At 46.5% G+C, this 20,652-nt stretch overlaps 5 protein-coding genes and 2 long non-coding RNA genes across 7 annotated transcripts; 4 read left to right on the top strand and 3 right to left on the bottom strand.

The window, feature by feature from the left end:
* Window positions 1-221: 221 nt before the first annotated feature.
* Window positions 222-2,172, top strand: LOC120698256. Its single transcript, XM_039981791.1, has 2 exons — window positions 222-435; window positions 1,525-2,172. The coding sequence occupies exon 2, from the start codon at window positions 1,527-1,529 to the stop codon at window positions 1,938-1,940; it is 414 nt and encodes a 137-aa protein (XP_039837725.1). The 5' UTR covers window positions 222-435; window positions 1,525-1,526; the 3' UTR covers window positions 1,941-2,172.
* A 4,259-nt stretch (window positions 2,173-6,431) lies between these two features.
* Window positions 6,432-7,559, top strand: LOC120701309. Its single transcript, XR_005686038.1, has 4 exons — window positions 6,432-6,692; window positions 6,865-7,122; window positions 7,275-7,349; window positions 7,447-7,559. It is a non-coding gene; the product is annotated as an uncharacterized LOC120701309 (long non-coding RNA).
* A 39-nt stretch (window positions 7,560-7,598) lies between these two features.
* LOC120701308 lies at window positions 7,599-8,071 on the top strand. Its single transcript, XR_005686037.1, has 3 exons — window positions 7,599-7,694; window positions 7,816-7,905; window positions 7,996-8,071. It is a non-coding gene; the product is annotated as an uncharacterized LOC120701308 (long non-coding RNA).
* Window positions 8,072-8,317: 246 nt separating this feature from the next.
* Window positions 8,318-12,017, top strand: LOC120698253. The gene is made up of 9 exons (XM_039981787.1): window positions 8,318-8,393; window positions 8,518-8,649; window positions 8,804-8,908; window positions 9,194-9,286; window positions 9,389-9,541; window positions 10,024-10,101; window positions 10,225-10,385; window positions 10,502-11,492; window positions 11,664-12,017. The coding sequence occupies exons 1-9, from the start codon at window positions 8,391-8,393 to the stop codon at window positions 11,739-11,741; spliced, it is 1,794 nt and encodes a 597-aa protein (XP_039837721.1). The 5' UTR covers window positions 8,318-8,390; the 3' UTR covers window positions 11,742-12,017.
* Window positions 12,018-12,430: 413 nt separating this feature from the next.
* Window positions 12,431-15,104, bottom strand: LOC120698254 (phosphoglycerate kinase, chloroplastic). The gene is made up of 6 exons (XM_039981789.1): window positions 14,593-15,104; window positions 14,024-14,101; window positions 13,665-13,925; window positions 13,184-13,501; window positions 12,919-13,077; window positions 12,431-12,816 (listed from the first exon to the last, which is right to left on the bottom strand). The coding sequence occupies exons 1-6, from the start codon at window positions 15,010-15,012 to the stop codon at window positions 12,607-12,609; spliced, it is 1,446 nt and encodes a 481-aa protein (XP_039837723.1). The 5' UTR covers window positions 15,013-15,104; the 3' UTR covers window positions 12,431-12,606.
* Window positions 15,105-15,733: 629 nt separating this feature from the next.
* LOC120698255 (metacaspase-6-like) lies at window positions 15,734-17,879 on the bottom strand. The gene is made up of 2 exons (XM_039981790.1): window positions 17,360-17,879; window positions 15,734-16,889 (listed from the first exon to the last, which is right to left on the bottom strand). Exons 1-2 carry the CDS (start codon window positions 17,706-17,708, stop codon window positions 15,976-15,978), a joined length of 1,263 nt encoding a protein of 420 aa, XP_039837724.1. The 5' UTR covers window positions 17,709-17,879; the 3' UTR covers window positions 15,734-15,975.
* Window positions 17,880-18,456: 577 nt separating this feature from the next.
* Window positions 18,457-18,984, bottom strand: LOC120700705 (metacaspase-4-like). Its single transcript, XM_039984945.1, has one exon. The coding sequence runs from the start codon at window positions 18,982-18,984 to the stop codon at window positions 18,457-18,459; it is 528 nt and encodes a 175-aa protein (XP_039840879.1).
* Between the last annotated feature and the right edge of the window lie 1,668 nt (window positions 18,985-20,652).

Raw genomic sequence — 20,652 nt, 5'->3', positions numbered from 1 at the left:
CCGATGGCCATCTTGTTCAACCAAGTGTTCAGTGTTAGCAAGGCGCGTCAGAAGCGATGTGCTGCTCAAGACGGCATAAGTCTGGGAGAAACTTACCGGGACTAGACTGTAATTTATTTATATTTTCAGAGATGTTTTTGTAAGTTGTGGGCCGTAGTGACCAATAGTTCCGGTTTCTAAAAAAACTACCGGCGCCACGTATGACAGCCGCGTACCAACTTTCCGCAGCACACGTGGCCATCCACTCCGTGACAACAGTAGTAGTAGAAGAACATCCTGGTGACTGAAGGAAGCGAAGGGAGAGAGAACTGCAGAACGATTCCACGCTCCGGTCGAAGCGCGCGGAGCGCAGGAGAGGACGCGAGAAGGCGCGGGTGTCGGACGGCGGGTTCCTGAACCTTCTCTCCTCCGCAGCTGAGCCTGCGGATCGGCCCGGTGAGTTGCGATGGTGCCTTGTTAATTTCCTCGCGTACTTTGTGGTGGCTTACCCTAGCGATCCGTGTGGGCTTGGGGGTGGCGGCGGCATGCTGATTGATCGCACGAGCGTAATTCTTCTCGCAAGTTGGGAGTACTGGACGCGGTCGGCGTGCGTTGATTTGTAGCTGTGGTGGGGAATCGAGATGGGGAGGCGGGCGGTGTGGGGGTTCGGCGGTGCGGATTTCTCGATGCCCTTCGCTGAGAAGGGGGGAAATTCGGATTGCTTGGACTGAAAACGAGTCTGTTTTGAGGATTGAGGTACAACGGTTTGGTGATTGGTGGAGTGTGTCGAGTCCACTGGATGCCTAGCATTGTTTTTTTCTTGTGGTGATTGTTACAGATTACTACACCGAGTTAGAACTGACGCACAGATTGACTGAACTTTGTGGTTGCAGGGACCTTGTACTGGTAGTTCGGATACTGATTCGCTAGTTGTCTAAACTAGATACATAATAGTGCGTGCCCGTGTTAATAATCTTGCTAGAAATTTCTTGCTTTTTAAGTTCAAATGGCAGAAAATAATCCCCAAAGAAGTTGCCAAATAAAGCTGGTACAATTATCGGTGATTTAGCGGTCCATTTTTTCTGATTGAGGTCTGCAGGCAGATTTTTTTTTTTATGATTGGCGTCATCGGGTGGTGGAAGATGGTTGCCCTTTGATTCACCACAAACTACGGATTCCCTGTTGACTTAAAACTGGTCAACAATTTGTTCACTTTGTGTCCAAAAAATGTTCGCTCGAATGATAACCTTACTCCAGTAGATATTTAGGAGAATTAGCTGGAAGTTATATAATGGTATCAGTAGTACTTTGTCCTGGTGTGGAGAGGATTAGTTTTATTGTTCTAGTGGTTAACTAGTTTAATCTGTGTGACACTTGGTACCTGTGATATACATAGCATTGCCTAGCCATCGGATGATCCTCTTTTCACATTTCTGAGATACCCTCATCCTAAAAATATATATTGAAGAGTTGTAATTGATTTTTTATAGCTGTGTATTATGTGATATTCTTTTTAGAAATCTCACATCTGCTAGTCCATCCCAGGCATGGATGGAAAGAACCTTGGCAATGAACAACAAGCTCAACAAAAGAAGCCTGATGCAGTGACAGACAATGTTCCAAGCATTGATCAAGAGGCCTTGAAACAGTTCTCAGATTCAGATGCTGGAAACATCAGTCCGACAAATGGCCATGAAGCTGATGTGAACATGGAAGCAGCCATCTCCACAGAGGATGTCATGCGAGCCGGCGGGTTTGGAGCAAAAGACGACATTGGCAGCCTCCTCCCAACAGCTATTGATTCCACTGATTTCGAGGCCTCGCTGAGGGATGCCCGTGACTTTGAAGGTGAGAAAGAGGCCCCATCACATCCTGGACTGGGCTGGAAGGGGGAGAAAGGTGATGATGGGAGCAAACCATCAGATGTGCCGCAGCACGGCAGCAGTTACCGTGATATCTAACCTTAGGCTAGTCCAGCTTCAGAAAACACTTGCTGTGTTCTTTTTTTTTTTTTGAAGAATCACTTGCTGTGTTCCCAAGAGCTGCACTGCTGCAGTACGTTTGAACTTTTTGCCACAATGGTTTGTGCCTGTTGTTTCAGACTTTCAGTGCTTTATGAACACTCAGGTCACGGTTCTCGTCTATTCAGTCTGTTGGATGGCTGCTAATGTATAGTTCAGCCTAGTTTTTTTATCCGGAAAAAGTCTATTTTTGACCATCCAATTCTGGCCTCAGATTGGTTTTGACCATCAAACTCCAAAACCGGATACCTTTGGCCATCCAACTATCAAAATCGTTCAAATTTGACCATCGGACTGTTTTGGTGGGTGGTTTTAGTTTTTTTATTTACAATTAAGTCCTTAGATCTTAAAATGATGATTATTTTTTGCTCGTACCTTCGATTTAGGTCATTCTTGCGGTCACGCATTCATAACGGTGAGCTTTATCTTTCAAAATGTTCTTCATACTATTTAATCACTATTTGTTATATTATTATTATATTTTGTGTAAAAACAATAATATAAGAAAAGTAAAATAAACAGTTACAAAATAAAATAAAAAATATTTTAAAATACAAAGCTCATCGTTACGAAGGCATGAGCACAAGAATCACTTAAATCGGAGATATGAGAAAAAAATAGATCTTAAAATGATTACTATTTTTTCTCATATATCTAATTTAAGTGATTTTTGTGGTCATGAGTTCGTAACAATAAGCTTTATCTTTTAAAATATTGTTTATATTATTTTGTAATTGTTTGTTTTACTTTTCTTATATTGTTTTTTTACACAACAATATAAGAATAATATAACAAATAGTGATAAAATAGTATAAAGAACATTTTAAAAGATAAAGCTCACTGTTACAAATGCGTGACCGCAGGAATGACCGAAATCGGAGGTACAGGCAAAAAGTAATAATTATTTTAAGATCTAAGGACTTAGTTGTAAATAAAAAAATTAAAATCATCCATCAAAACAGTTCGATTGTCAAATTTGAACGGTTTTGATAGTTTGATGGCTAAAAATATCCGGTTTTGGAGTTCAATGGCCAAAACCAAACTGAGGCCAAATTGGATGGTCAAAAATGATTTTTTTTCTCTTTTTATCCAGGGTGATGGCCTGCTGATGGGTCGCTACAGAGTTGCAGTATGCGGCTGGCAGCTGCCACGGTTTGAGCCGAACGTGCAGTTGACAGTGGGCCCTATAATAGACCACAAGAGCACTCTGGTTTTCAGGGTACCACAGTAATGCAGTCTTCCATTACGTTTCTTTGCAATTATATGTTGTTCAGATTTGCATGTCACATTAAGGGTGTAAAGGGGGACCTTAGGTGCACCTCCAATCTTCTTTAGTTTAAAATTTTATACTATTTTTCTAAAATAGAATATTATTTTGAAAAAATAGTACAAAATTTTGAACTAAAAAGGATTAGAGGTGCATATAAGGGATACCAATTTGCACCCCTATGTCACATGATTGTTATGTTGGCTTTGGATTTTTGTTCGCGAGCTTAGGTGCTAAACTAAACAAGCTAAAGTTATCGGTATCCAACCGTGCACTGTAGTATGGTGGTAGTTCTTAGAAAAAGTTCAATATCAGCCCAACATAAGCATTAGAGCAGCTCTAGCGTGCTGCGTGTGTTTTGTTATAGTGCTACGATGAGAAAGAGTAGGCTGGGAACAGTACTATATGCTGGAGTAAAAATTTTCACTGGTCACGCAGCAATCCAGACTCCAGGCCAACAAAATCGATCGCTTGGATTTGCTGCGTGACCACGCAGCTGTCCAGGTTCAAAACCAAGCAGGCAGGCATCGGAAATAATAGGTGCTGCACGCGCGGTTGGGATCACGCTTGTCACATAAAGCTTTACGCCGGCCTAAATTGTGCATGCTCACGGACGAGGGGATGCAACGTTATCAGCTGATTTCTTCTTCTTTCTTCATTTATTCATTGGACTTAGACAGCAACAGTAGTTTAGTGCTTGACGTCATACATCTTCATAGCAGCCTATGCTCCCATAGTTATTCGGACCAGACCGGCAATCGAACCGCTAGCATGCTCGGTTCACTGATTTGATCGGTTGAACTAACCGTTCAAATAGATTAAGTTTTAGCATACAATACAAGTTACCAAGTGGTGCAGTGGCAACTTTCTTAGGCGAAAACGAAGCATGCAGGGTTCGAATCCTGCGCAGGCGCCCCTCTCCCTCACTGTTCCTCTCCCTGGCTCGGCTCATGGCCAGTTTTCTTCGGTTCAATTGAACAAAAACTGTTGGTTCAATCGGATATTTCGCGGTTCGCTTGCAGTCCGATCTTTTAAGTGGACCGAATAGGCGGAGCCTCCGGTTCCCGGTTCAACTGACCGGCCCCGTCCGGTCCTAAATACTGTGTATGCTCCACTATATTTGATAATATTATTTTTAGAACATTTCTATTTTATTTTGAAACTTTTTTATCTTCTTAGAACATCTTCTATTTTATTAACTTTTTATTTCTTATTTGTAAAAAAATTTCTTAGAGTATATTTTGTCCAGAACATTTTTATTTTTAAGGTGGAATAATTGATGTACCTTCGCAATCTAATTGTTCCACCTTTGCAGTTAAATTGTTCCACTTAAACAAATGTAGGGGACATATCTAGTGCAAACCATAACTTCGTGAAAACTCGTGCAAACCACAGCAAAAAAAAGTCATCTAAATTCAAAAAAAAAATCACACATGTAGATGATATGATGATACACAACCTTGTAAAATATCTTGTCCAAACTTAACCTCGTCTGTGAGATATAAAAAGAACAAATTTCAAGCCAGGAATCTGTCCAAATGATTTGTTAGAAATTTGTTATTTTTATATCTCACAAACGAAGTCGAGTTTGGACAATATATTTTACAAAGTTGTGTATCATCATATCATTTACATGTGTGATTTTTTGGGTGAATTTAGACGACTTTTTTTGCCGTGGTTTGCACGAATTTTCATGAAGTTGTGGTTTGCACTAGATATGTTCCCATGATATAATCAGACTTTTTTATTTGTATTAGGATCAATGATTTGCGTGCCCAACACACTACTTTTGTTTGTGCTGACATATTTCGCTTGATTGGGGACGAGCCATACTCATAGACGCTTGGTCTAAAAAATAAAAAAGGCAGCATTTCAGCGCTGCTGCACCACACCTGGTAGTGTGGGCCATGGGCCAAGAAAGTAGTAGCAGGCTTGGTAGACCGTGAGAAGCGCTCTTTGCGATACGTCACGCACGCTCCAGCTGGCATTGCCAGCTCTTTTGTAGCCTAGTATGAGCCCAGCCCAACTCGGCCCATGCACAAGTCTAGTATGAATAGTTGTTGTATACCTTTAACACTTTGGCCAACCAAATGAGGAATCTAGCTAGCCAACTTTCCAATTTTAGAACTATAGTTGATTACTTTTAAACCCTTGGATATAGCACTCATGTTTACACCCTTCTCGCCCTCCATATAAATCAACTCACCTAGCGCACATGCCTCTTGTAAACCTAACCGCGCTGTCATCCCATCCTAATCGCGCCGCCACACTATTCGTAGTTCCCTTTTTCGATCCAGGATAATTGTTAGAGGGGAGCTTTCTTCCACCTCTAAACAATTTCAGCCTCTTCTCGCAGTGGACCCATGACAAAAAATTGTACCAGAGACTTAGAGGAGGCTCCATGGGTTCAGCGATAGTAGGAGGGGCTAGAGCTCTGGAAGCCCCTCTAGCCCCACCACTAGATCCGCCCCTGCTTTTGTCGCCGCACACCATTTCATTGCGGGCCTCGAAACCACGCGTCGTCACCTCATCATCAGGTTTGCAAGCTTGTTGCCGCTCCCTTCTGCAACACTGGTGTTGCCGCATCTTGCATTGAGGATAAAAGGAGGCATTTGGTGAATAGTTCAATATATATGTATCTGTATTGATTCAACCTCACTAGTGGCTCCAAGGAGCGTAGCTTGAGTGCTTGACCCCATGCAAGTGCATTCACAAAGGACCAAGGTACGGATATGGGTTATCAACTTTATTCTCTACCTCTCCTTTTTTTTCTAATAAATATGATTGTAGACTGTCGGATGGTTTGAGTTGGAGTAGCGAGGGTCTATAAGTTGGGGATAGAGGGAGTAGGATCTGGGTATGAAAGTCGGATTACGGGAAATACCAGCAGTTCAAGAGGATGCTACTCGCCACCTATGTGAGAAAGTGGATACGCACAAATGTGTGATGGCTCGTGTCATAGGCAAGTCCTTTTTTTTATCCAAGTCGTTTTTTAACTAAAAAGGTAGGGACTTTGCAAATATTCCATAAAACAATGAAAGAAGTTTTGCTTAGCCTATAGAATCTATATTCCCTTCCATCTCTCTTTAGTTTTTTTTTCTAGTTACTGTATGACTTGATTTCTAGCATCCGGTTCACGTTTTTATATCTTCCATAGTTCCATTATTACCATTTGCGTAACCTCTTCACATTTGGAAATGGACAGGAGCTGTCATACACCAAACTAAGTCTGTCGACCTGTGTATAACACACAACTACACAAGTGGCAAGTGAGAGGCAACCTTCTAGCACCGGCATACCCTTTAGTTCCAGCCAACATGAGTGCCCTAGAATTCCAGAGTCCAAAGGTTGGGAGTAGCCCCAGTGTCTACCGGATGATAACAAGGAAACTGAGTCTCCTCCTTTGCAACAAGCACATCAATGTGGTACGTGTGTTCCTCTCATTAATGTCCTATACACTTTGGCTTATTGTCCGATTCACTTTCTTCTTTTAACCAAAGACAGGCGTTTTTACCGCTCAAATTTCCCGTACATTTTTTCTTACATGTTCTATCTGCCATTTGACTGATCTCTCCCGACATGGATGTGCACGGACAGAAGTGGACTCGGAAGAGGTGGAACGGCAGAGATCACAAACAGACGCCTGCCAAGCCAGCACCCATCTCGGAAAGCGCGAACGAGATGCCGGAACCAGCCGTGACCCCAAGCCTGGTGATTCCATACTCTGCAAACTGAATGCCATAGTAGCAGCCGTGTCAACTTCTCAGGCCGCAAGATCAGCCGCAAGGCTCAGCAGCCAAGTGTTAGGAACCGGTGGCGCAAATGAGACCCAGTGTCCTTCCAGACAAGCTAAAGGTAGTGTACACAACATTGATGCATCATCAGCTGCAACACTGCACATTACTTGTTGTCTCCTATCATGGGTATTCTGAATCCATAGAGAGATCTGCACGCCGAATTACTGATCGATGTCTTACTACAGTTCTTGTCAAACTAACTTGTGACAGATCTTATCCACCGGGAGCGTGTTAGCCCCTTGTTGCAGGACGGAAATGAAACTTCGCACCGGTGGTTGTTTGGCGGTATGCATTTTGATAAGTTTTTGGTTCATATATGGTCATACTAAATGGCTGTTCTTGTATATATGCTGTGTTCTCATGTGCTTCATCACTCCTGCAGCTGTTGCGGAGCTGCTGGACAATGCGGTAGACGAGGTGAACACCTCTTGTCCATTGCCTAGCCTTGATGGAACACAGAGCAGATCTGCTACATTCTTGACAAGTCCATCCTCACGTGCCATGCATGCATGTTTTGGTTTCTTGCTGAATTCCCTCTTGTTGAAACACAGGTACCACATGGTGCTACCAGAGTGTTGATCGACAGTGTCGTCAGTCCACGCAACGGACCTCCGTCGTTGCTCGTGCAAGGTTCTGATCCTCGCTGCCATTCCAATCCATTTCTCTTTGAAATTCCATATATGCTTGTTATGACAATGTCTTTAATTAAAAGTTCTCCGAATTCATTCGAATATATTTGTTGCGCATGAAGACGATGGTGGAGGCATGAATCCTATTTCCCTATGGAAGTGTATGACCTCTGCATGTCCAAATAGGAAGCCACCTGATTCAATTGGGCAGAGTATGTATTCATATCTTTATCAAGCCCTCACCTTCTCATCCTTGCCATGTTTAGTGCTACAGCTAACGTCTTCTGAAAATTTCTGATCAGATGGGACAGGATTCAAGGCTGCCATAAGCTGCCTTGGCGCGGGTGCAATCGTTTTCACCCGTCACGTGCATAACAGGTCAGATTTTTCCTAGATCCTACTAGGATTTCAAGAATCATATGAAATAGCTCAGTTCGTACAGGAATCTGGAGAAGTTCCTGAGCTAGGGACATTAGTTTTATACTGTTTGACTGTTTGCTGTGCAACTGTGTTAGGGGTACACAAGCAATCATCTTTGTTTCAGGCATACCAACAAGTACCATTTGTAATTTTGTGTATCTTTACTTCGTCAAATTAACACATTATTTACTTCTTTGGTTCCAGTACGCCTACTCAATCCATCGGGCTCCGCTCTCTTTCCGGAGAGGAAACAGATAAAAAATGCATCGTAATACCTATGGTATGTCTGGGACACAATGCTCCTTTGGCACTGACCATGATGTCTGATGACTAAATATTCTTTTGGGGCCATTGAAAATGAACAGAAATGCTAACATATTCCATAATACTTTTTCTTGCTCTAGGTGAACTACAAATATGATCCGGTGACAGCTGAAATCAGAAGATGTGAACGCAATCCAGGGCAGTTCTGTATCAACATGTCGATGTTGCAGAAATTGTCACCCTATAATTCAGAAGAAGAGCTGCTACAAAATGTGTGTTTGAGATGCTCGTTAATTCAGTCTCTTGATGCAACCTTAGTTACGTTACTGAATTTTTATTTGAAACCGTAATGTGTTACTTGCTGCAATCATGAACTTGAAATGGCTGTGCCCTGAAATTTTTGTTGATGTGTCTGCTGCAACACAGTTTAACGACATCGGTCCACATGGAACAAAAATCATCGTGTTCAACCTGTCACATGACGCTAAAGGCGACTTGGATCTCGATCTCGATTTCAACACTGACACAAAGGTAACAACTACATACCGATTAAAGAGTGTAGGGATAGGTATTTTGTATTGTCATTATTGTATTAATACTAGTTTTACAGTAAATCGTTTGTATTTCAGTGTTAAGCTATGACATCTAGAAATGACTCTACTACTGTGCCATGTCTACTGTTATCATGGAGGTCATATCATGAATTATTAATTATTCTTCTTTTTTATCACATGGAGACCCATTTTGTTCATAAACTGTTGTACACATTCCTCGCTATTGAACAGTTCGTAACTTCCTTCTGCTCGCTTATTTCAGGATATCAGAATTAGTGCTTCGACAAAGCATGCAGAAAACAATGCTGTATGGGATCAAAATCATGTGGTATATCAATACAGGACATCTCTCAGGGCAAGTGTTACACACACAATCATTTCTGCAGTTACTTTTTCTAAAGAAATTCATTTCTGCAAATCATCTGTTTATATGTTCCTAAATTGCCGTTTTCTACAGGCCTATGTTTCCATCTTGTATATGGGACTACCTGTGCACTTTAGAATCATCCTTCGGGGAGAAGAGGTTAAGCGTTGTAACCTTGTTACTGAGCTCAAGCATAGTCAACACATCAGATACAGGTGCAGCGCGACAGAAAGGGAAGATGAAGTGGTATGCCAATTTTTCTTGTAATTGAATTCCTCAATAGCTAACCATGTCCACAGCATGAAAAGTAGACATGTTATTCATGTCAACCAATGGAAAATTTTCAAACGATTGTTAACTGTGATTTCAGCTTCAATGTTTTAAGTGTGGGAAGCGCCTCACCGTGTGGTGGTAATCAGTTGGAGATGCACTCGTGTGTGCTAGTGTTGTGTCTCATGTATGTGCATGGGTCTGTCTTCCATGCTAACGAAAGAGAAGCTCTTGAGTGAACCATACACATTCACTCTGTTCGCTTCATCTTCGCTACATCCAGCCAACAGTATTTCTTTCTCACACAAAACCAGCACCAGCCAGCCAGCAGTATTTTTCTCTCACAAAAAATCAGCACCAGCCAGCCGAACACTGTCATTATGTACTCCTCCATTTAACATCGATGACTTAGATTCTAGCAACTCCATATTCATCCCTGTCCATTTCACTCAATTCAGGTGCTGGGATTCTTAGATGATGCACCAGATTTTGACACGGATCGGTTCTGTTTCTACTATAAACAGCGCCTTATCTTGGTAAGCTTCAGATCTTCTATTTTTAAAACCAAAACAATCAGAAAATCTATGCAAGTTGGTCTCTGTCTCTGGTGTATATATAGATCCTAATGTTGATACCGATTCAATTCCAAAACATTCCAGCCCTTCGTGCCTGCCTATGGATTCTCGGGTAGAAGCCGGAGTATCGTGGGAGTTCTGCAGCCCAATCACCTGAAGCCAGCGAGGAACAAGCAGGATTTTCAGTGGTCGTCAGAGCTTGCAGAGCTGCAAAAGTTCCTGATGGAAATGGGAGCTGAATTCTGGTAACTATGTTAGAAATTTCTGACAAACTACTTATTTATCACTTCACTCTGAATGCTAGCACAGCATCCATCATGAATTCATGAGATCACAACTGGAATGTTTCACTTGTTGCCAAGAAACGCCTGAAAGGGAAGGAGCTTAAAGATGCCGCGGCCCTGCTAAATTTGGCGCCTCCCGGCTCTCACGATGAAGCATATTTGATTTGGAGCAACACCGCTGGGATGCACTCCCACATGACTCCATCTGCACCGGCTCATCTTGTGGCGCAAATTTTTGAGTCAAGCTATGGCGTTCCTGCATCCTCATATATGGTTCCAAGAACTCCTGACCCGTGCCTTCCGTTATTCCCCGTCACACCAACCGGAGAAGGACAGAAGAGGAGAGTGATGGCCACGGCAGATCCTTGGGACCAAGGCGATAGCTCCAATGGTGTTCCTGATCATCGTCCTTCGGCACTGCCATTCGGGTGGAACAACGGTGGTTCGTCCTCTCATGGCATCCAGAGAGCTCCTTCGCCTGCCATGGCATCAATGGCCGGAGGCGGACGCTGGCCAACCATGCCAGCTGTGGCAAGCACCAACGGAGACGGCCTGAACATCAACAGAACGTCAGCTTCCGTTGACCCTTGGCCGGCTTACCTTGCGCCGCCCTTCTCCCAGCCGAACAGCAGCGGCATGGGGCCGAATGGCGTCATGAGAGCTCCAGCTCCTCACCTAGCTGCATTCTATATGCCGGCAGTTCCTGGATTCAGACGCTGGTCAGCACCGGCAAGCTCAGTGATCGGCACTGCTCCGTCTCTCCCTGCAACGCAGGACGCTGTGGCGAACACCATTGGTGGCTCGGCACCCTCATATTCAGTCCCAGCCGGTGCTCTGGTTGCTCACCGTGGTCTGCCAATCAGGATGGAGTTTGCTGGGGCTTATCATGATACTGATACTCCTCTAGCTCTTGGCGTTCCGACCGCCGCAGCAGGCGCTGCAGCTACTTCTGCTGTTCCGGCGCCGGCCGTGATGGACGCCAGAGACGGCGCCGGAGCATCTGCATTCAACCCGTGGTGTCCTCGTTGTTTCAAGCCGGACGACAGCCCGTCAAGCTCCTCGAGACAGGTTTGTTTCAGAAACTGCATTGGTCGACGTTCATGGATGGGATTTGATCCGATGAACTTAGCTTTCTATTCTGACCGAGTCTTTTCAATTTATCCTGATAATGGTTTGCAAAAATTGCACTCCAAATATGCTATGCTAACTGCATTCTTGCATTTGCTGAAAACTGAACAGGCACAGGAATTGCAGGGTGGCAACAGCAATCAAGGGGAGCAACGTACCAAGCCAATGCTGGATCTGTTCAAGCCTTAGGCTTCATCAAGTATAGATTGGGAATAGGCTCCATTTGTTGGTGCCTGCTTTCTTGTCAGCTGCTGCAACTTCATGATGCTAGTTTCAGATAGGATAGGATCATCACTAGCGATCACTTGCTAGCGGATCAACACCAATTTTACTGCTATCACTCTGTTACTTTTATTTACTTGCACTGCTTTGCCACAAACACTATGTTTCTGTCGTTATCAGTGAGATTGTGAGAAGCGACATTCATTTCATTTTATTAATCTGGCATTTCTGAGGTTAGAGATATGTTGACTTCCCGAGCAAATTCATTTCATTTTATTAATCTGGCATTTCTGAGGCTGTGTGACGGTTGTGAAAAGTTTTTTTTGTTGAATCCCTCCTGTTTTTTCGTCTTGCAAAGACATTTGCGACATCTTAGAGAAAAGGTCATTGATGTTGCTCAATAGAGATATTAAAAATGAAATATTTCTAGAGACTGGATAAGTGTCCTGATTCCAGACTGAAATTATACGGCGCCAAGATCCAGGAAATCTTGAGTAGCAGGCCTCCACAGCGTTCCAACGGCCAACATCCTAAAGTTTGCTTCTCTGGCAAAGAGAAAAAAAAATCCACACCCTTTCTCAGCAAAGCAACCCATGGTACAGGAAGCTCGCAAGTAACCAATAGCCAAATAGGCTATGGTGCCCTTTAGGGGTTTGTTATGAGTTATGACTCAGGTAAACACATATTATTTGTGTAGTTATTCAAACAATTTCCAGTAGCTCTATAAAGCATTGATCTCTTACATTTCGAGCGGCTGACAAGGAGCGAGCAAGAATGTAGCAAGTTTACACGGTACACGAAGATGAAGGTGAAACAAATTGAGAACTTAGCTTCATACAGTCACAGTGGTGGCTTCATCCAACGCAACAACTCCAGGAAGCTCCTTTCCTTCCAACAATTCCAAGCTGGCACCACCTCCCGTTGAAATGTGGCTCATAACATCAGCAACTCCCACCTTCTCAACGGCTGCAACGGAGTCTCCACCTCCAATGATGGTTGTGACACCCTTGCCGCTAAGTTCTGCCAACTTCTTCGCAACAGCCTACAAAAGAGATATCAGGGTTAAGTTTCTTTTGTTGCAAACTTTCCTCAGTTACAATGTTACATAGTGAAGTTGCATCAGCATATTTGAGCTGGGCTTTACCTCAGTTCCAACAGCGAACTTGTCGAATTCAAAAACACCCATGGGCCCGTTCCAGATGATTGTCTGGGTTGTGTCCAGGGCTGCATTGAATGAAGCAATAGAATCCGGGCCAATGTCCAGCCCCATCCAACCATCAGGAATTGAAGATGCTGGAACAGTCTGTAGAAAAATTCTATGGTCAAGTTTCTCTCTATGCAGGATTGAGAGATGCTTCCACTTCACTACAAAAGCTCTGCTGATAAGGGAAGAACAAGGTTCAACAAACCTGGCTGTTAGCATCAGGGGCAAACTTATCAGCAATGACAACATCAGTTGGCAACATAAGGGAGACACCCTTTTCCTTTGCCTTTGCAAGCAGAGATGTTGCGAGCTCAAGTTTGTCTTCCTCGACCAATGAAGAACCAACAGAAAGTCCTTGTGCCTTGTAAAATGTGAAGATCATACCACCACCCAAAAGAAGGATATCGCACTTTTCCAACAGGGATTCAATAACTCCGATCTTGGATGACACCTTTGAGCCACCCACGATGGCAGCAAATGGACGTTTAGGGCTTGAAACAGCTCCAACAAGGTAGTCAAGCTCCTGTGAATTCATTTTGTAGAATAATAAAAGGTTCAGATTGAGGTTGAGGAGGAGAAAAGAGAATCTAAATTTTATACTTTAGATAGCATTTCATTTTCATACCACTTTTCGTAGTGTGTGTTAAGTTCAAGAATGGAACATAAACATAAAAAAGAAAGATAACCTTCTGCAAAAGGAACCCTGCAACAGAAGGCTTCAAGAACTTGGTAACTCCCTCAGTTGATGCGTGTGCCCTGTGGGCCGTTCCAAATGCATCATTAACATAAAGATCTGCAAGGGAGGCAAGCTTCTGCGCGAACTCTGGGTCATTCTTCTCCTCTTCCTTGTAAAATCTTACGTTCTCGAGGAGCGTAACACTACCATTGGGCATGGCAGACACCAATTTCTCAACTTCAGGGCCAATAACATCGTCAGCCTTTTGCACCTATTTGTGGGTACAGACATGGTTTAGTCAGTACAATCAATGGCACATACCACATCTGATCCAGTTTGAAGTACCAATGATGCGGAATATATGAATACCTGAATACCAAGAAGCTCAGACAGCCGTGGTACAATGGGAGCTAAGCTAAACTTGGGAGTAACACCCTTAGGGCGACCCTGCACGTCCAGAGGAAAACGTGGATATAATCAAAAGTGGATGAAACAGAAGTTGTCTCTGAACTAATATCTTAGTCTAGTAATCTTTCATGTAAATTCAGTCAACACAGAAGGCAAATTTGCTACTAATAGCCAGTGCGCATAAACAACTCGCATAATATAATTGAAAACTACTCCTATCAATCTACAAGTCCTGGGCTCCTACATTGTGTGTGTACCCGAAGTGCAACAGTCAGATACCAAATTTCTGGAATAAAAGATACAAACAGGTGCTGAATTAGAATATCAGACTTTTTCCTGTTGTAACAAACTTTTTTTCCCCAAAAAAACACATCTCTTTCACCTTTGGCGCAATGCCCAATTTGTGCCCAGAAACGGTATAACACAGGAAGCAATCACCGAGAGTTCCTACATTGTCTGCGCGTGCCAAGAGCATTGCTTCACCAAGTCAGATGCGAGACGGGAATGCCGGAGGGGCCAGAGAGACTCACCAAGTGGCTGGAGAGGATGACCTTGGCGCCCTTGCCGATGAGGTACTGGATGGTGGGGACGGCGGCGCGGATGCGGGTGTCGTCGGTGATGTTCTGGTTCTCGTCGAGCGGCACGTTGAGGTCGGCGCGCACGAAGACGCGCTTCCCCTCGAGGTCGGCCTCCGTGAGGTCCCCGACGCTCTTCTTGGCCATGGTGGCCATGGCGCGGGTCCCGCGCGCGGACGACGCCCGGCGGCACCGCGACGCGACGTGGACCGCGAGCCGCGCGTCCCCCGCCGCGAACGCCAGCGACCGCGCCGGCTGGCACGCCGCCGCGAGGCCCCCCCTGCGCAGCGGGGCTGCTGCTGCGGCGGCGGCGGCCCTGGTGGCCGCGCGGGCCGTGAGGGAGAGCGAGGCCGGGTGCGCGGCCGCGGACGCCATCTGGATTCCGGAAGGCGGCGGCGGCGGCGGTCGGAGAGGGAGTGGCGCGGGTGGGCGGGAGGAGAGGGGCAGGGCCGCAGGGGGTGCTTGGGGGTCGTAAAGAAAGAGGGCTTTGTAGACGAGAGGACGGGGAGGGGGATTTGCTTATCGCTGGCGAGAGGTCGGGACGGTGGTTCCGGTGGGTATGTGGGGGAGGAGACGCCGAGGCGGCGGTGATCGATCACGGCGATGGCGACGTGTGGCGGGCCGATCTCCCCTGTCCTCTGTGTGATCTGGGATCGCCGTCCCCTCCCCGTCCCGGGCTTTGGAAAGTCCAGATCACACTGGTGGTGCCCGTGAGCTGGGGCAAAACGCAGACCCCTCCAATGGGCAATGGCAGAGGCGACCACTCACTGGATTTATCCCAAGCAGCAAGCATATTCTGCCAAAGAAGTGCTGGATCTCAGCTCATCGTAATGTTTTTTCTTTTCTTTTTTTTTCACCGTCGACTGCCTGTCTCCCCCGGAGGCCTGGACTTCACTTCTTGCAGTGGTGGACTGGTGGTGAATTCCCCGCGGGCGTGGACGCTGCCAACTGCAATCTTGGCAAGTAAGGCCCTATTTAGTTTCCAAAAAATTTTCTATAGTACCTATCACATCGAATTTTTGGACACATGTATGGAGCACTAAATATAGTTGAAAAAAATAATTAATAACACAGTCTAACTAATTAGCACGAGACGAATCTTTTAAACCTAATTAGTTTATAATTGAACATTAATTATTAAATAACAACGAATGCTACAGTGTCAAAACTAAAATTTTTTCGCGAAACAGGGCCTAAAAACTGCGCTGCTGATGTCAACGTCTTCTCACTTCTGGTAACATCACAATATCACACCACGATGCAATCAAACTGTCGATTCTAGATTCTTCCGTAACACAAACGATAGATTGGCTGCCTGAGAATTCTCCGTGTTTCAGCTCAGCAGATGAAGGGCAGCTTGGCGTGCTCGTCGCTGCAGTAGAGCCCGGGCTGCTGCGTGTACCCCTGCTTGGCCAGCAGCTCCCGCGCCCTGACCACCAGCTCCCGGTTCGTCGCCGCCGCCGCCCCGCGCTTCCTCCCGCTCCCGGCGAGGACGGCCTGGATCGCGTTGCTCAGCGCGCCGTACGACACGCCGTCGGGCGTGGTCGCGTCCGCCGAGGTCTCGTCCGTCTGGCACCCGCTGATCAGGACGCCGTTCCGCGGCAGCCCGAGCCCGGCCCTGCCCGCCGCCGCCGGCGGCGGCCCGGCGTACACCTCCTCGACGCTCCGCGCGTCCTGCTCCACGGCCGTTCTGAGGGCGTGCGGCTGCTCCACCTCCTCGCCGCCCAGCTTGCCGTCGTGCCGGAGCCTGCCCACCATGACCTCCACGAACCTCTTGACCTTGGGGCTAACCTCGTGGCCGAAGTGGTGGAACAGCGTCGTCCGGATCGACCCCACGCCGACGTCGTGCCTCCCGGTCTTGTCCCTGAGCATCTCGATGAACGTCGGCAGCGGCAGCGACCGGCTGGTTGTGGTGGTGGCGCCGGCGATCGTGGACGACTCGGCCTCCGCATTCGCGCCCGTCTCCTTGCCGCCGTTTTGGGTGCTCTGCTTGTGGCCGTGGCGGCCATGGCAGGGGAGGTGGGCGCCCAGAGAGTCGACCGCGCCACGGATGATCCGCAGGAGGGAGGTGCACGTGCAGGTGCAGGTCCCAGAAGCGGATGGAGGATGCTGGTTCTTCTTGCTCTGCTTGGTGCTGTTCCCGATCTGCTCCTTGGTCTTGTCGATCAGGCCGCCGCTGTGGCACGAGTCGGAGACCATGGTGAAGAGGCAGCCGTCGGGGACCTTGGCCACGAGTTCCGTGAAGTCTTGATCTGCGGCGTGTGCACGGACATTAGAAGGATCATACTGTAGCAAAGTTATACTAGTCTCGCAATAGCAAAGTTTTACTACTATCATGAAACTACTTTCCTTTTGGGTGCAAATTTAGTCATAGAAATGGTTGACAACCCCAAAACACAAGTTATTATTTGTGGCTGGAGGGAGTAATTAACATCGCACTCCTCTCAATAATCCTTGAGGTTATTTGCTTATGGCTTCGGTCAACAGTTCAGCCTCTCCATTTCAAGAATTTTCAAGTCCGTATTAGTATTCGATGTGCTGAACGCATCTCTCACGTGTTCAAATTTGAACAGTCAAATCATATCCTTTGATGACCTTATCGTAACAATCAGATACAAGCAAGGTGCCTCTGAAGTCTGAACGACAGCTACTGTCCATTTCAAACAGAGACGAGCAACAAAGTACAGTACACTCTGTGCCAGGAAGGGAAGGGAGAGCGCACCTTTGATGAGGTTGAGGTCGCAGGGCACGATGCACTCGTCGTAGCCGGTGTCGTCGTCCTCCCCGCTCTCGGCGGGCAGCTGCAGGCCGTGGCCGCTGTAGTGGAAGAAGAGCGTGTCCCCGGCGCGCGCGCCCGCCACGAGGCGCTCGAGCTCCCGCCGGATGTTGGCCCCCGTGGGCGGCGGCGTGGACGGATCGGCGTCGGCGAGCACGCGGATGCCGGCCTCGTCGAAGCCGAAGCGGTCGACGAGGCAGCGGCGCATGCGGGCCACGTCGTTGAGGCAGCCCTTGAGCTCCCCGTCCGTGCCCGGGTAGTTGATGCCCACCAGCACCGCGCGCTTCTGCCCCATCGTCGTCGCCGCGTCTGCCCGCCCGCGGCGCCGCTGGCTCAGCCCGGCCACGCGCTTAATTCCGTTGGCGCGTTCGACGGCGGCGGCGGCTGGGATGGAGGGTTGGTTGGTACGGTGGTGGCGACGACCTGCCCAATTGGCGTTCTTGCCTGGCACCTCGCGCGAGGTGCTCATTGCCTCCACCAGACCACCACCCCCCGCCATTTTTGTATTGGCTGGTGACACGGGTCAACGTCGGGTAAAGTGGCCGTGCAGTGTGGAAGCTATTGGATCCGGTTAGGCCGGTCGAAAATTCATTATTCGTTCTTTTTTTTCTTCTAAAATTGGAGTATATTTATAAAATATTTGGGATTCAATTTGAATTGAATCACGAATTGAGTGGAATGTTTTTTCTGAGTCGATGAACTAACTGACTGGTGTTTTCCATCACCAATTAGATTAGCATTGACACATACAATACTCTTAGCTGCTGATCAATCATAATCATGGCGGTAGCCATCTACTTGATGACATCTCGATATGACACTTCCATGGTGGCATTCTTAGGAAATGTCATAGTGCGCACTAGCAATGAAAATGAAGTTTTGTAAGTTATCTAAAGCGGAAACAGCTTTTGCCATTTTTTCTTTACTGTATCTATTACATGGATTAAATAGATCATCAAAGAATGGAATTTTTGCATAACAAGAGCAGTCGCCACATTGTACAGAGATTGCAGTCTACAGGAGGCAACCAATGCTCCAGCCCTTCAGCATATGAAAGGCGCACTGGCATGCTCATCGCTGCAGTAGAGCCCGGGCTGCTGATTAGTGGCCCCCTGCTTGGACAGCAGCTCCCGCGCCTTGAGCACCAGCTCCCTGTTCGTCACCGCCCCGCGCTTGTTCCTGGCGAGGATGGTCTGGATGGCGTTGCTGAGCAGGCCGTAGGACACGCCCTCCGCCGTGGTCGCGTCCCCCGAGGTCTGGTCCGTCTGGCAGCCGCTGATCAGGACGCCGTTGCGGGGCAGGGGCACGCTCGCCGCCGTGCCGGCGTAGACCTCCCTGACGCCGCGCGCCTCCTGTCCCGAGGCCAAGGCGGCCAGGCCGAGAGTTTCCACCCGCTCCCCGTTGTCGTCTCCCTCCGGCAGCTTGCCGCCCTGCCGCCGGAGCTTGCCTGCCGCCATGGCCTGCACGAACCTCTTGACCTTGGGGCTCGCGTCGTCGCCGAAGTGGCGGAACAGCGTCGCCCGGATCGTGCCCACGCGGACGCCGTCCTCCCCGGTGCTCTCCCGGAGCATCTCGATGAACGCCGCGAGAGGCAGCGACCGGCTTTTTATTTTACGCTGGCGGGTGCAGTGATGGTGACCTGATCTGCCTTCGTGTCCAGCTCGGTTGATCCGTTGCTCTGGCCGTGGCCGCCGCTCTGCTGGGAGCCGAAGCGAAGGAGGCGGTTGCTCAGTGACTCGAACACGCCGTGGACGGTGCCCAGGAGGGAAGTGCCGGAAGGCGGACGCGTTTCTTGCTGACCCGCCGGCTACTGGGATCTGTTCTGCTTGGTGCTGTTCCCAATCTGCTCCTTGGCCTTGTCGTGTTAGTTTTAATTATCCATGAACAGAATTTTAACTTAGTCTAATCATGATCACTAATTACTTAATGCGGAATTAATTAGATTAATACTGACCAGAACCCTTGAATCCATGAACGCCTCTGTAGTTGTAGTAGTAGGGGTGATGTAGATGAAGTAGAGTTTAATCTTCACCAATTAGAGAGATTTGGATCTCTTGTTGATGAAGATCTTGATGTCGATGATGACCAGCAACTCCCGCCGGTGCCTGCCACGAAGTAGATGAGGAAGTCGCGCTTCCGGTCCCTCCAGTGTCCTAATTGATTGGTGTTTTGCTAATCGCGAGATTAGCTGATTAGGGTTAGAGAGGGTTCCCCTCTACCTCATATTTATATACAGCACTGTGGGACCGGGGCTGACTTATAGATGGAAACGTTAGGTGTACCTGCCAATCACGGTACATGACTTATTTGGTATGTTATCTCTAATTTGTGGAAATTATTTGCCATACAGATCTAGGTTGTTATCCTGAGATCACAAAATTTCCAACATTCTCCCACTTGATCGAACAGTTAACAACTTAGGTTCGCTTTAAACTTATGTTCACACTCAGTACAACAGTAAGATCGGACCAATGCGTCGTCAGTAGTATTTAATTCACTACCAGGACTCCATTACCCACAGTTCACTGCAATACCTCGATAGAACGCTTATTACTTATTTGGGAATGATCATGTATCCAGAATCAGGTCCAAGACTGTTCACAAATCCCATACTTAATTTCGCGAAAAATTAAATGGGATGAGTGACAAGTCTTGAATAATATTTGCTAGCATAAACTCAACTTATTTCTTTAACTTTAATAAGTTGATTCTGGGACCTTTCTTTCACAACATAATATTTAATCATCAGTAGTCTAGACATCATCAATAATTATGTTGTTACTCGAATGAATACCGCAATCATAGCAGTATCAATTTGCTATCCATAAACTTAACACCGGAATATAATTCTAAAGCTTGATAACTTAAAACATGCCTTATGCAATCTCAACTTTTCATTATGCCAAGTTTGCTTAGAGCTCTCAATATTATTGCTCTTTTCTGCAAGAATGAAGGACATAATCTAATGTGCACTTTTACATCCATACACTCTTACATAACTCTTAGCTAAATAATTTATAATAAACAAGCATGCTATGGTGTCTTGTACATTATCCAATGGACCTCTTTTGGATAATATTAAACACATAAGGATTTCCGGCTTACAAATGCAAAGTCAATCACTTAGAGACTCATGCATAAGCTTCAAAAGATTGAAGTATAAGGAACGTCTTCCTTAACTTTATCTCAACTTTATTCTTAGGGTATTAGACATAATTTGCTAATAGAACAGCATATCT

The sequence above is a fragment of the Panicum virgatum genome, chromosome 3K (assembly GCF_016808335.1).
Source record: "Panicum virgatum strain AP13 chromosome 3K, P.virgatum_v5, whole genome shotgun sequence".
Taxonomy (NCBI): Eukaryota; Viridiplantae; Streptophyta; class Magnoliopsida; order Poales; family Poaceae; genus Panicum; species Panicum virgatum.
The sequence above is the reverse complement of the archived record's forward strand: the minus strand, read 5'-3'. Positions and strand labels throughout refer to the sequence as shown.

Coding starts and splice junctions, on each gene's coding strand:
- LOC120698256 (XM_039981791.1), top strand. CDS start 1,527: ATGGATGGAAAGAACCTTGGCAATGAACAACAAGCTCAACAAAAGAAG.
- LOC120698253 (XM_039981787.1), top strand. Junction 8,909..9,193: donor ATTTCAACACTGACACAAAG/GTAACAACTACA, acceptor CGCTTATTTCAG/GATATCAGAATTAGTGCTTC. Junction 10,102..10,224: donor ATAAACAGCGCCTTATCTTG/GTAAGCTTCAGA, acceptor AAAACATTCCAG/CCCTTCGTGCCTGCCTATGG.
- LOC120698254 (XM_039981789.1), bottom strand. CDS start 15,012: ATGGCGTCCGCGGCCGCGCACCCGGCCTCGCTCTCCCTCACGGCCCGC. Junction 14,102..14,592: donor TCATCCTCTCCAGCCACTTG/GTGAGTCTCTCT, acceptor CTGGACGTGCAG/GGTCGCCCTAAGGGTGTTAC. Junction 13,502..13,664: donor CAGGGTTCCTTTTGCAGAAG/GTTATCTTTCTT, acceptor ATGAATTCACAG/GAGCTTGACTACCTTGTTGG.
- LOC120698255 (XM_039981790.1), bottom strand. CDS start 17,708: ATGGGGCAGAAGCGCGCGGTGCTGGTGGGCATCAACTACCCGGGCACG. Junction 16,890..17,359: donor CGACCTCAACCTCATCAAAG/GTGCGCTCTCCC, acceptor CACACGCCGCAG/ATCAAGACTTCACGGAACTC.
- LOC120700705 (XM_039984945.1), bottom strand. CDS start 18,984: ATGCTCCGGGAGAGCACCGGGGAGGACGGCGTCCGCGTGGGCACGATC.